Here is a 13,778-nt window from a genome sequence, read left to right as displayed (position 1 = left end):
GGCAACCCGCTAGCCTAGAGCCAGATGCCAGGTCCTCTGCCCGCCCCAGGGGTCAGCGAGGAGAGCTGGCAACCATGGGCCACTGCTCCCTGCTGCGGGAACAGGCAGGGATCTTCCTTCTCTTTTCCCTTTCCTCTCTGTCCCCATACAAAAACCAAAGGACCTCAACTGTTCTGATAAGTTCTGATAAGGCTTTGCTACACCTATAATGTGCACAGTGTTTTATATACTTTAGCCCTCAGAGACCAGTGGCACTTCCCGCTATCCAAAGACTAGGTCCTGCTATGCACTGGAATCTGTCAAAGCAACTGCCCCCAAAACTACAAAACTCAGCTGCTTGACAGAGTCAGTAATAGCGAAGAGAAGTTGTACTCGGTGTATTTGTATTACACAGCATCGCTACTTAATAGTGGCAACTGGGAAGGGGTTTACACCCATCTCACAGAGACCTTATTCCACAGACCCCACTTTCAAGCCTTACAGTCAAGTTGTTGATGCCTTCAGAAAACGCTCCTATTTGCCTCACTGTCCCTTCTGAATCTTCCATCTATAAAAAAACCAGATAATGAATAATAAATCAATAATAAATTCATTGTATGCCATGGGAGAGTGGCAATTAAGTGCAGCACATAATGTAACTGCTTGATTACAGCTGACATGATCAGAGCAAGGGAGGAGCGTGACATTTTGGGAGAAAACAGTTATGGCAGAGTAGGTCCTAAAAAGGCTGCATTCACAGCTTGAACCTCCTTGGGCTGAGAGACCTTTGTTAGTAATGCTGTGCGACTGCAGGAAGTCAGGACCTTCACAGGCCAAAGCAGACAGAAGGCTTCCCTGGGGAAAGGAAAGTTTTCCACCAAACCTGACAGCACAGTCAAAGAGTCCAAACTGCTCAAATGGGCTTACCTGCTCCAGTCTGTCCAAATCATCATCGTCATATACTCGGATATCCAGGCCAGGCTTAAAACCCTTCTTTGTCCCACTTCCAGATGCCCGCCCCAGCTCCATAGGACACACATACTCTTCCACATCATCTTGCTTCTTCTTCCTCAGGCTCCCAAAATTGCTGAAGGCAAGTTTCTTTGGCTTACAAGTGGAGAGAAAATTGACAAGAAGTTAGAGAATCAGCAAAGAATCAACAGGTTGCTTACCCTCGCACTGGTATTTCAGTGATGAAGGGTCAAACCCCCACTGCTCTCCTCAACAAAGACCTTCTGAGTAGCTGTATTTCACGATAATTGCATCTGAATGGACAAGATGTGTCCCCTCATTCTACCATTAAGACACCACCATTTAAAGGATCCCAAATGTGATCAGAACCCTACTGCATTAAACCATGAGCATACAAACCATAAGAGACAGTCTCCCTCCTAAATACCTTATAGAACAGACAGAAGGACAACACATGAGTGCTACCTCTTGTCCGTGCACATAAGAGGCTGAGATGTGGTGCGTTCATGGCAGACACAAGTGTCAAACCCATCTGTGCCGAGTCCTGCTCTCGTGCTTCTTTCATTAGCAGTAAGCTCCCCTTCTCAGACCTTACCGAACTGCCCTCCAAACGTGGCTAAAACCAGCACACTGGAGATTCAAATGTCAGCCTGTAAGCTGACACACTGACCCAGAACAAGTGACCAACCTTTACTTTGGCAGTTGCTGTTAGGAGGACGTAGTCTGGGGACTCCATGGCTTCACGTTTCTGCTGCTGGGCCTCTTGCCCGATGAGGAGGTTGAAATGAGTTGCCAAGTGCCGTCTCAATAGTGTCTTGTTCGGTGGGATGTTCAGCAGCTGTGCCATGGTTTCTACATTGAAACGAGGCTCTAAAACCTATTAACACAGAGAATCCAGCTGAAGCCAGTCCTGTCTGATGAGCTCTCAAAGACTTCATCAGGCATGCCTATCTTGGTCACTTCCTAAGGTTGCTTTGGGGTTTTTGTTTGTGTTTTAGAGGAAACGTACAACAAAGAGGGAGAAAAGAGAGTTAACTAGTTGAAGGATTCATAAACCACTACCAGGCTTTCCTTCTGGAATTGTAAGTAGAAACATATTGACAGGTAAGAAAGGAACAGATAAATCCACGCTTAACTCTTTTAATGTGTGAAGCTGCCACAAAATGTTTACCAACCATCCTCTTCAATTCTGGAAAACACAGCCTTGGAAATGATGGAAAATAAACAGACATTAAATGTTTTGGGCAGGGATATACCTCTCAATCGCCACAACGAATTTCTGCAAGTGTTAAGTCTCTTGTCTGGAGTATTTGATGCTGTAACAATTGAAAACAATCCCAGCTGGACATTGAAATCACAAGTTTTACAAAAGTAACAAGCCTTCTTCACAAAATAAAACACGTATCCAGGTCTAGGAAGGAAGACGGTGGCTGTTTAACAGCACGATAGCAGTGTACTTCATTGTGGAACAGGAGGTGAACACCATACGTACGTTAAATCCTGAGTGGAATATAGATAATGAAACCCATTGCTGCCCACACTAATCCTGCCCAAGAAGTTCATGTCCTTTGAACTACGGAGTAATAAATTTTGATAGCGACTTCTTACTAAGCAGAATAAGATAAGGTGTGTGCAGCAAAGGTGTCAGAACTTTGCTCTAGTGATTCCCAGCCGTTTTTTTGGGGGTTTTTTCCATAAAAAGGAACAGGCCAGCCTAACGCCTTACCATCAGTCCCCCATGCACACCGCTGCCCCGCAGGTTAGGTGCGTACTCTGCCAGATCAACGGAGCGTAACCACTCCATCACGCGATGGTTGGTCCACTGGGTGACCTCGGAAGGTGTGACGTTATTCTGTGAACAGGAGGAACACGCAGTTAAGAAGACTTTCCAGCTCAGCTGTCCCAGCCCCAATCACTACTGAAACAAACCTCTCCTGCCCTTAATGAATGCAAGTCCACTTTGGAACTGGATAAAAAAGCTTTTTGGATTGCTATCTTGCAGCAATACCAACATGGAGATGGGTCTGGACAGTGGGCAGGTCTGTATTATGCTTCATGTCATTTGATTATCCTGCTGTGCACTAGGACTACCTGCAGTTTCTACCAGCAGAACTGAAAATTCAGTTAGCTCCATAAGCTGCTGTGCTTTTTTTGCAGATACACATTGTGAATCTAAATCCAAGAGTCTGGGTTGCTTCATCATCCATTGCCCTACGCAGCGTACGCTGCTTCCAAAACGAACTGATGGCAGTCTCCCATCTGGTAACAGGGCCAAACTCCTTTTACACAGAAAATTTTGAGACAGCCATCAATTTTCCAGAAAGTTACATAAGACTCTTAGTAAGAAGTGGTCATGGAACTCAGTGTTGAAGATGATTTATGGTCCAGACAGCACATCAAAGAAAACAGCCAGCTGTTGGCTAAAACGTAGGATACTTGGCAAAGGGGGACTTGAGTCTGGGGCCACAGCAGGTGGAGGAAAGAAAGTGGTGTTCCAGGTAGTGATGGCAGAGCATGAGACTGGAAGAACAATATGAGGAAAAGGAAACCAAAAATGAAACCGAACGAAATGGGAAGGAGAAGACAGAGCAGGAATAATCAGAAACACCAAGGAAAAAACCCTAGAGGATTCCTTTTCACAGCTTCACCTTAAAGCAGTACCTCGTCAGATGGCCTCCTGCGCAGACAGTTGGGCTCAAAGTTATTTATTCTCAAAACCTGAATGGCTCTTTTGATGCTGAGGTGGTGGAGGACACTGACAACTTTCAAGGACAGCAAGTCATCCTGTTGAAGAGGAAAGGGGAGTCAAAGAACATAGATGTACTTACTGGTGGAACCAGCACCTGACTGGAGGAGACTGTTTCGGATGTTGGCTTAAAATGGCACACCTGACACATTCCAGGGTAAGATTTTAATACACGAGACACATGATTAATGTTAAACCATCTGTCCTAAAATAAAAGCTTCCCATGTTGCACTGCACTAGCTCCTGGGCAGTGTTCTTCACACAGGGAACAGAACTTAGTATGAGAAACCTGGGGTAATGAAGAGCGGAGAGGGTGAGGTGACACATCCTCAAGCAATCCGATCAAAGCCAGGACAGCTTTCCAGACACCGCATTAGACTCACTCGGCATTTGTATTTAATCCTGCCGAAAGTTTTAACACCACAAACATCCAGCTAAGAGTTTAACTGAGAACAATAAATTACCCTGAAAATTGACCACAACTGCAAATGATAAACATTTTTCAAAACGGTTGTCACAAGTGATGGAACGATGGACAAGGTGACCCTACCCAGGGCTGCGGAGAAGTTCACCTTAAGGCTCCTTGGCCCCATCTCACGATCCTTGTGTAGCTCCTACCTTGCACAGGCACCTGCTGTGGTTCAAGGGAAGGGCAGCAGGTTGCCCAGGAGTGCCAATTCTCCCTCGTGTGCCAAGGGAGCACACTGGACACACGGGCAGCCTGGCAGTGCTGTTACACCACACCATCTTCAGCGTGGAATGAGCCACTTCTCACATGTCACAGGGCAAGAGCCTGCGAAGGCACAGCCACACTCCTCCCCTGCAATGCACCCTACAACCATGGAATCATTTGGGTTGGAGAAGACCTTTAAGATCATTGAGTCCAACCGTTAACCCAGCACTGCCAAGTCCCCCACTAAACCATGTCCCTAAGCACCACATCTACATGTCTTTTAAATACCTCCAGGGATGGTGACTCAACCACCTCCCCGGGCAGCCTGTTCCAATGCCTGACAACATTTCAGTGAAGACATTTTCCCCAATAACCAATCTAAACCCTCTCTGGTGCAACTTGAGGCTGTTTCCTCTCATCCTTTCACCTGGGAGAAGAGACCAACAACCACCTCGCTACAACCTCCTTTCAGGCAGCTGCAGAGAGGTAAGGCCTCCTCTCAGCCTCTGGTGATACCGACAAAAGCAGCTGGTTCCTTCTCCAATAGCTCAATCCTTGCAATTTTTTTTACTTAAACATTCATCTCATGGGGCACTTATTTTATAGTTCACACAGACGAGCTGTTTAGGCTCCTACCAGTGCCTATGGAAAGTGTCAGTTCGTGCAATGCCAAGGAAAGAGATGGTGCCTCACAGCACCCCTCTCTCTGCACTGGCCACAGGGCACAGCCAACCGCCTCTGGCTGAACAGGTAGCTTTTAGATGTCAGGAGCTGGGAGAAATTAGTTCCTCCCTTTGTGACTACAGTAGCAAGCAGGAGTTTTGCTTCGGCTCCATTAAAGCTCCCTTTTCTCCCTCTTGTACTCGGGGCTCCTTCAAACCACCGAGGAGGGGTGAGACAGAGCCTTCTGGCACCCAAGGGGGCTCAACTCACAGGACACGTGGACAATGCCGAAGGAGACAGAAGGTTTAGATTAGGCTCACAGGTTAAAAAAGGCTGCTGGTGCTACCCAACCCCCTGACGTGCTGACTGGTTTGCAATACATGCAATGCAGAAGGTGTCACATTTTGCCCACCTCTCATTTCATTCCAACGTATAGCCCCAAAATTCAGCATTTCAAAACCAAAATAATCATATTCTCTCTCATTTAGGGAGCCAAGCCATGAAAAGGAGGAGTATGTGACAGGCCTGGCTAGACTTCCCAGCTCACTGGCTGTGGCTGTAGCTCCAGAGCAGCGCTACAGAAGAAAAACCTCCCCTGCACTGCAACTTGGTCACGTGCTGGAGACTTGCACTCCTGCTGAAGTTCAGTTGTAAATCAGTCCTAACTGTGCCATTAAGTGTCTCAAAGTCCAATTCTCTGCTGGTGCAAGTTGGCTGACTTCAACAAATTTATGCATCCTTGTGCCAAGATTAATCTGGCTTAGAATGTTTTAGTATTACTTATGGATTTTATTTTGCCAGAATATTTAAGAATAGATTCTTCGTTTACCCAAACATTTCACTGCGTTCAGCTAACCTTATGATGAATCTAAGACTAGAGTTTCTATGTCATGTTTTCTAATTTATTATAAAATAATAAATATTTGCTATTATTTATTTTGAGTCAGAGTAACTTCACAAGATTTTAAAAAGTATTTCTTTCATACTTTGCATACAGCTGTATTTAGTTGGTCGTTTACACTGAATCTGTTATAATTTTATGGTCAAAATCTGTTGAAAAATATCCCCAGTGATCTACAATTAAAGGGAAGTGACAGGAAGAATATTTATTTAAAAGGCAAAGCTCCTGCTATGCATCTCTCCTCTGTTCACCTATTACTTTTCTTTTTAATACAAAAAAGACCGACTGTTGAATAATACAAGTCCCCTTACATTACAGCCTGTGCTGCGTCTTATCTGCGTTCAATCCCCGTTCAGTTAACACCGTGGTAGTAAAGTCTCTCAACACAAGATCAAGGTCAACGGAGCCTACTGGCATCAGATCACCGAGACTTAAGAAGCAGAAGACAGAAACTGCTTCCTGCTTTTATATTAATGTCTGGCCTTGAAACACCAAAGGAAACAAACGCCAAGCCCCACTACATAAGCAGTATTTAACATTTGACTGAAATGGACTCAACAGCAAAGTCACGCCAGGTAGCCAAGGCAGGTCAGTCCCGGGCAGCGGCTGCGGTTCCTCAGCAGCACTGTGCTTGTCTCAGAGGAGGAGAGTTCAGTGGATCAACCCTAGGCTTCCTCCTGGTGCTGTTGTAAAGCCTATACAAAATACATGCAAATGGGGCATAAAAGGGTAACTTTTACTCTGTCCATGGCATGGCTTGTGAGAGAACAGGAGCGTGATTGATTTCAACTTTGTTATACAGAAGAGATTAATATTAGCGCTGCTTAGTTTGCATCTGTGTCTCCACAGAGACGAACAAAGATCTTACCTCATCTCACCTGAAACACGACACAAAGGAAACCTGCTGGGTTGGCTTCAACTAAAAGCTACTAAATGTAGCCTGTTTTCAAACAAGCTGGCTCTTAAAACTGCAATTTTCTTCAAAGGAAATTGCTTGGGTTTTATTCACCTGAACATCCACATGAATAGGTAAGTAGACCGAATGTTTGCTCACTGAAGAAAAAATTTCCACCTACCTCTATTAGTTAATTAACAGCAAAGGCCCAGCTGCATGAACTGTGACCACAGATTTTGCACACTTCTGTGTATTTGCAAACACTGCCTGAGCACACCAGTGTCATGCACAGCTGTTAAGCACAAGATTGCCCATTTCTCGTGCGTGAGCCTGTTAGCTCTTCCACCTTAAGATAGTATCTTTTAAAGCTGAAAAGAATATAGGAAATAACTTGCAGGTGAGTAGTAGTATCAGAGCTTCTGTCTTCTATCGGTTACAGCTTTTGCTTAACACAGGACAGCCACTACGGTTTCAAAGGGTTCTTTAAACACTGCAGTGGAGCCCACAGACAAGTACAGCATTTTGGCATGTCCTTTTTGGGGTAGTGATGTCTCTGACACTCTGACCTCCCCTCAGCCTTCTCCCTACAATCACCCAGAAAATGTGAAGACCCAATTTATGAACAATTCAACAGATTTGAAATTATTGTCCCATGAGAAAGTCCCATGAGACACATGAGATGTTTAGCTGTTGGAGAGAAGTCTGTACTTTTGGTACACTACATGTGCAGAGGCGTAGCCTCTGCGATGCTGCAAAAGCGAGTAAGCTCCAACCTTAGCTTACTTTCAGTACATTCAGTCATCTGGGGCAAAACTGACATGTGGAGACAGCAACCATGTGGCCCTTTTATGTTCCTCTTTAAAACTTTTAACAGTCCCAGAGTAATGCACAGATGGTCAGCCAGCCTCCAGAAGGTGCTGACCTTCTGCTCGAGGAAGCTACAAGCCCGATAGCTGTGATCCAGCTCTCTGGCTCCTTGTGGACACTGGATCCCCTAAGACTGGTTCTGCTCTCCCTGGATGGACACGAGAATGGCTGGCTGCAACACAAGAGCTGTCTGAGCAGCCACAGAGCCCCCACTCATGGGGCCAGCCGGGGTTTGGCCAGTGGCCGCTGCCCCAGGAGGGCTGAGGGAGAGTTGGCAATGGTGGTGCCTCTTCCCCAGCCAGAGCCATCTGTCTCTTGGGGTCAGCTGCTGCCTGGACCCCTCTTCCCCTCCACAGAGCAGGGGCAGGGAGCGCGTTTGGGGCCAGGGCTGCTGCCAGGAAAGGCTTGGGGGCAGCTGAGAGGAGGTGAACATGGGAAGGGGAGAAGGCTGTTCACCGAGGCACATGGCAGGGCACAGCTGCTTGTGCCCTGGGGTGCAAAAAAGGTTGCTGTCGCTGGCGAACTGACCCAAAGGGAGCAGGAGGAACACGAAGGCTGGGATGAAGTTGGAGGGCGTTACATTAATTTATTATCAATGCAGCTGCAGCAATAGGCGCAGTGAAAGCAGTTCTCTCTCTAGTCTCACCTGGTCTTTAGTGAGCTATCCGGAGGTACATCAGTGTGCATTAAAGTGGAGAGAAACTAAGAACATGAAAAAGATGTCAGGAAAAGAAAAGCCATTTACTCACCACGCTCATGTAATGCAGCATTCGGCCATCCACCTTTCCTTCATCAAACTGGGTCTTATACTGGGGGAGGCCAATGTCATCCAGCCACCCTAAGGCAGAGACACACAATCATGTTAGTCTGGTAGCCAAGTTACCTAGCACCAGTTAGTTTTCTTCTCATTCTCTGAGCCCCAAATTAGCCATGATTAGGAGCCCTATCTAAAGTTGGTCTTCAGCATGTAATAAAATCTTACTGGTAACCCAGTGGTAATCCAGTTTTCCATGATTGTTTTCCTCTTCAGATCCGAGTGCCTGCAGAGCAAGCTGAAGCTTCTTCCGATGCAATGGGTGCTTTATCCCAAGCTCCTGTGAAAGGAAGGAAAGCAGCCAACCTAGAGACAATACTGTATTTTATTTCTCCCTCTGCTGAACTACAAATGGTTTCATTGAGTCACACTGTACACAGCAGTTGCTAGTGACTTGGCAGGTGTATTTTCTATTTGCTGAGTATCAGCATCATTTTAGCACATGTGCAGCACTAGGGAAGTGGTGGATTAATTTCAAAATGTGGTGGATTACAAACTGTATGAAAATGTCAGTCATGATATTCTCATACCAGGTTAAAAAAATCCCACAATATAAATCATATTAGCATTCCGAAAAATACTTGATGGGATTACTTCCCTCCCTCCCACTTTGGCAGGTAAGGTTGAAAGAATTGTTTAGTTAAGAGCATATGAAGGTCCCAGGAATTACTGAAATTTATTACTGCTTCCAAATGCATAACACTTTCCCAGTTTACTTGCAAGTGCAGCCATTCCAGGATCTCTTCAATCCCATATACACTTTTCACCAGTGCTTGCTAGGTAATGTTACCTCTATGGCAGCACTATACACTCTAACACTATTGCAAGCCACTATGTTCATATCACACTTTTCTTATTCCAGTTGTAGTGTAACTACCAACTTTGAATTAGCCTAATTGAGAAAACAAGCTTACTATTTGGTGAGGAGAGTGATTTTTTTAGAAGCTGAACATTCAAATGTTAGCAAATACTGTGGATTCAAAGTATAAATCAAATCAACTATTTTTCTGTTTCTAGTTGTAGAAAAAAGACAATTCTGTAACGATTTAAGACAAAGAGACTAATCACCATGTGTGTACCAAATTCTCATTCCTCTTTGTATAAAACGGGCAGAAAATATAATCAGACCAAACCAGCAGCTTTTTACACCCTCTCACACAGACCTAAGATAACGGTACCACAAATGAGTGCTAATGAATCAGGGCTACAAGCCCATATGATAATGAGGCACTCTCGTGCATATTTTTAGAAGGCAGCACAGCCGATTGCTATGGCCATGCTTAATGAAGTTAAATCACATAGGTGTAATTATTAGTTTCAGTACACAGCATTACATTTCTATGGAACTTCAACTAAAAAGAAACGGGTTTGGCATCACTTCATATGACAATATTTTAAAAATTCATCTTGTTTACTTCTTTATTTTTACGGGGTGCACCTTACAGCCATGATTTACACGCACAGAAACAGCAATTTTTTTGTACGTTTAACTGAAAGCAGTGTTTGCAGTATTTCTCACCTTTTCCAGATCCTGCTGAGAAGCCTGGAGAAGTGTTTGCCCAGACAGTATCCAGTGTTTGCCGTTACTCATGTAAGAGCCTAGCCCTTGGTCCTGGAGCCAGTTGCAAACCTGCTCCTTTGTCCACTTTGCGAATGGCATGTCCAGCTCACTACAGAAGATTTTACCAAAAAAAAGACTGATAAATCCCGTGCCTCAAATCTCCTTTTCCCATATATAATAAGAAAGCCAAACCCTAAGCCCAATCCATGAGTTTTTTGTGGGAGTTGGGACAATCTTGGTGGGGGAAAATGTGCATCATAGCTGGCTATTAGGTGAGCCTCCCAAGGAAGAGGGTTTCTCTACTTCTGAACCGTGAGCACCATGAACTGCGGACAGCTGCTGATCTCCTGCCACGATCACAATAAACATGGTCTGTTAATACTACTGAAAACAACCACTTCTGCCACCTGAGTGGCTAAAATGCTGAACTGGGATCATAATGTTTCACTTTAGCTTTTAATACCCAGAAATGCAGCAAGGAATGTACCGGAGTAGTATCTGTCACTGCCAGGCGAGGGCTCGCACCCTGCTTCTGCTCCACACAGCCTCAGGGCTGCAGCCTGTGAAGCTGTGAGCAAGGCAGGCTCTGCTCAGCAGCATCACCACACCACCCAACGCACCTCAACTCTGCAAAGACCATCTCTCACAGGAGCGAATGGCCTGGGAGCCACCTGTTTCCACTTGCCAGGAGAGGGGGCATTTCATCTTGGCACTGCACTTATCCTTTGGACCCTATGCTTGACCAGAGCTGTCGGGAAGGCAAGCACCAGCACACGTGGCACCACTCGTCTTACTTGTGAGACTGCCCCAGGTCTCGAGACCAGCCCAGTCGTGGCCCCGCCGTTGCTCTCGTCCCTCCTCTTTTGAACTCCGTCTCTGACATGTCATCTGGATTGAAGGTGGTAGACTGACTTCTTTTAAGTCTAGTTTAAAGGAAGAAAGCATATTCATTTTCTGGCTGAAGAAAAGGCACGCTGCTGTCACTGCAACCAATACAAGCAAGATCTCCTAACAGGGTTTGTAGCTGTTCTTCTACCTGCTACTGACCTGCTGTTCGCTCTCAAATGGCACACTGGCTCCTGCTCATGAGACAGTAAACCATGGAGCCACAGGTTGGAGGGGGAAAAAGGGAAGATGTATTCCCAGCAAACCCCTGTGCAAGCCCCAGCTCTGGAGAATGGTCATTTCTCATCTTTTACTTACTTTCCAAATAACTTCTTGATCCCCCTGGCCTTCTTCTTGGAATCCGGAGAAGGTGGTGTCATCTGTAGACTATCAGTTTCTTTTGGGCGAGGGGGCAAGCCAGCCAGATCCAGGTGATCTGCAGATCCCTTCTCTGTTTCAGCTATTGCAAAACAAAAGCCCCATCAAGACCCACTTACACACGACTGCACAGACACACTCCTGAACTTGGGAATAACTCTTGCTAGAATTATAGAGAGCCACCACGGTAAGAAAATGGGGCAAACAGGGATGGGAAAATCCAGGAGAAACATGTTCCTCCTTCATGGACCTGACTGGGAATACTCCAAGGCAGTGCTCTGCAGCAGTTAAGTGCCTTGCATCCAAGATGGGCAAAAACCACCTTGTGAATCAATCACTGAATTAAACCTCAGGTTTACTCTTCCCTGGGGAATGCTCCTACAGTCCTTTCACAGACAGAGCTGAGGCATGTGGATGCCCAGAAACAATTCAGCGCTGTGGCAGGGAACCAAACTACGAGTCCCCAAAGCACAGAAAACCAGTTTTCCTGCAGGCATCTGTCCTAATAACCTGCACTACTCCCTAAGCTCCCCACCCAGGAAGTTCCAGCAACAAATTCTCGTCCCAGGAGCAGGAGGATCCTTTTCCCCTCACTTCTACAAATTGTGGAATATTTTGTTTCTCTGCAGAGAAACACCACAGAGTTTAGGCTCTGTCTAAACTAGATCTTCTGAGTGATCCACAAAGCACCTCTGATTAGAGACCAAACACATTACTACCCACTTTAAAAGCATTAAATCTTTGATCTGCAGCTGTTCTTTTCTATGACAACAAATCTGAGGGCTCCTGTCCCCAAAAGGGAAGTTGTCACAAAAGCTAAACTAAGAAAGAAGAAAACTCTTTTTAAGATCAATTAAAAAGAAAACTAAAGAAATTGCAGTTTCTACTAGGCTACGTTAGCAGAGATGTGCAGGCAAGTGCCAGACAGCTGAATAAAACTACCATGTGGAGTTTATGCCACCTACTCGCTGGGGAACAGTGATAGCACAAGCCTGTTCAGAAGAAGCAGCTGTGGCAAGGCAGCCTGCAGCAGGCTGACAGTCAGGCCTGTAACCACTTTTACCATCTTTTAACATGGCTGTGTAATTAGACAACCATAATTTATATTTGAAATGGACTCTCAGACTTCCAGGAGAAAAGCACGCAAGTTATGTGAATCAAGGTAGAGCATATATTGCCGGGACACGTGGTCTCAAGCCACAGAGTTAATGCTGAGGTGGCCACAACGTGCCACAAACAGCAACAAACCGCAGGCTTCACCAGTGAACCTTTCTGCTAGGCAAACTTTAGACAATTCAGCCAGAATACATTTGGACATGTTCCATTTTCCACCAATGCTTTAGATGTTAGACCTTGCAGTGGAGCAACAAGGTCGCATAAAAGATTATTTCCAGGCACTTTCATTTGCCTGCTATGGAATATGGGGATCCTGCCAGTGGCAGACAGCACCAGCGTCGAACCAGGCTTTGGCATTTGTGGTTTTTGCTTTACTTGTATAAGAAAAGGTGCTAGCTTAGAAAAAACACATTTAAATGGCATTCTAGAGAGAGACTACCAGGTCAAGGGTAGATGCATTAGTAGCAGAGATTTGCGGGTATTGCAACGTTTGCTCTTCTACCTTGCTCCCTTTCATGCACTGACACAATCTAAGGGGCCATATGGGAAACCGAGAGGGCCCGAAGCACTTGGTCTCTTCATCAGCGAGGGGCACATCGGGTGGCTGTACAACCACCCGGACTGACTGACAGAGCTCTGCTTGCTAAGACCCCACAGGTCTTACCCACCTTTGCCAGAACCCGCCCAGGGAACCCCCACATCACAAGACTGGTTTTTACTGTGTGCATGGCTCCATCCCCATCTGGCTCAATTATTTCTCATTTGTTTATTATATAACAAATATAATCACGTCTTAGAAAAGGAATTATGTATCCTTCCTCTCAGAACTCTCCTGAGTAAACACCTGTGAAATACACCTCGTTCCCTGCTTTGCCACCCTTTAAGCTCTTCCAGGGGCTCCAAGACAGGTGACAACACAAAGGTGCCTCCCGTATTTAAACATCACCAATTCTCACCTGCTGCCTCCGTCTGTGGGTAACTTTGTGCTCAAAGTTATGGCAAAGGTCTCTGCAAATTAACCCGCAATCTCTCTCATTAGTAGCAGTTACTGAGAAATGGCACAGCTGACTTAGCAGAGGGCAGGTGTTACATGAAAACTCCTTTTAGCAATGGACAAAAGTTTTGATGCATAGCTCTGGTGTCTAGTTCTTGTTTGGAAAGTGTGTGGCCATAACCAGCTGTTAGCAGCAGTCACAACACAGCGCTGGTACAGGCAGACATGCAGGATTACTATACCTAAAGTAGGTGCGCTTGCACTTCGACTGCGATCTTCAGATATCCAAAAAACGCACATAACCACACGCAGCACAACGGGAGAGAACACGCAG

The 13,778-nt window shown here is 45.6% G+C and overlaps 1 protein-coding gene across 7 annotated transcripts in view; it reads right to left on the bottom strand.

The window, feature by feature from the left end:
- The window catches only part of PPFIBP1 (PPFIA binding protein 1), a 119,624-nt gene that overhangs the window by 2,998 nt on the left and 102,848 nt on the right, over positions 1–13,778 (bottom strand). For 4 of the 7 annotated variants that reach the window (XM_056339134.1, XM_056339137.1, XM_056339132.1 and 1 more), the window contains 11 exons: positions 13,687–13,719; positions 11,275–11,416; positions 10,866–10,994; positions 10,030–10,180; positions 8,679–8,790; positions 8,446–8,534; positions 3,613–3,735; positions 2,678–2,803; positions 1,640–1,828; positions 907–1,086; positions 482–547 (listed from right to left, as the gene is read on the bottom strand). In XM_056339134.1, the coding sequence (XP_056195109.1) occupies positions 482–547; positions 907–1,086; positions 1,640–1,828; positions 2,678–2,803; positions 3,613–3,735; positions 8,446–8,534; positions 8,679–8,790; positions 10,030–10,180; positions 10,866–10,994; positions 11,275–11,416; positions 13,687–13,719 (1,340 nt within the window). The remainder of the gene's footprint in view (positions 1–481; positions 548–906; positions 1,087–1,639; positions 1,829–2,677; positions 2,804–3,612; positions 3,736–8,445; positions 8,535–8,678; positions 8,791–10,029; positions 10,181–10,865; positions 10,995–11,274; positions 11,417–13,686; positions 13,720–13,778) is intronic. The other 3 variants (XM_056339139.1, XM_056339135.1, XM_056339138.1) reach the window with 1 other exon arrangement.

The sequence above is a fragment of the Falco biarmicus genome, chromosome 5 (assembly GCF_023638135.1).
Source record: "Falco biarmicus isolate bFalBia1 chromosome 5, bFalBia1.pri, whole genome shotgun sequence".
Taxonomy (NCBI): Eukaryota; Metazoa; Chordata; class Aves; order Falconiformes; family Falconidae; genus Falco; species Falco biarmicus.
This window is presented reverse-complemented; position numbering and strand designations above follow the sequence as displayed.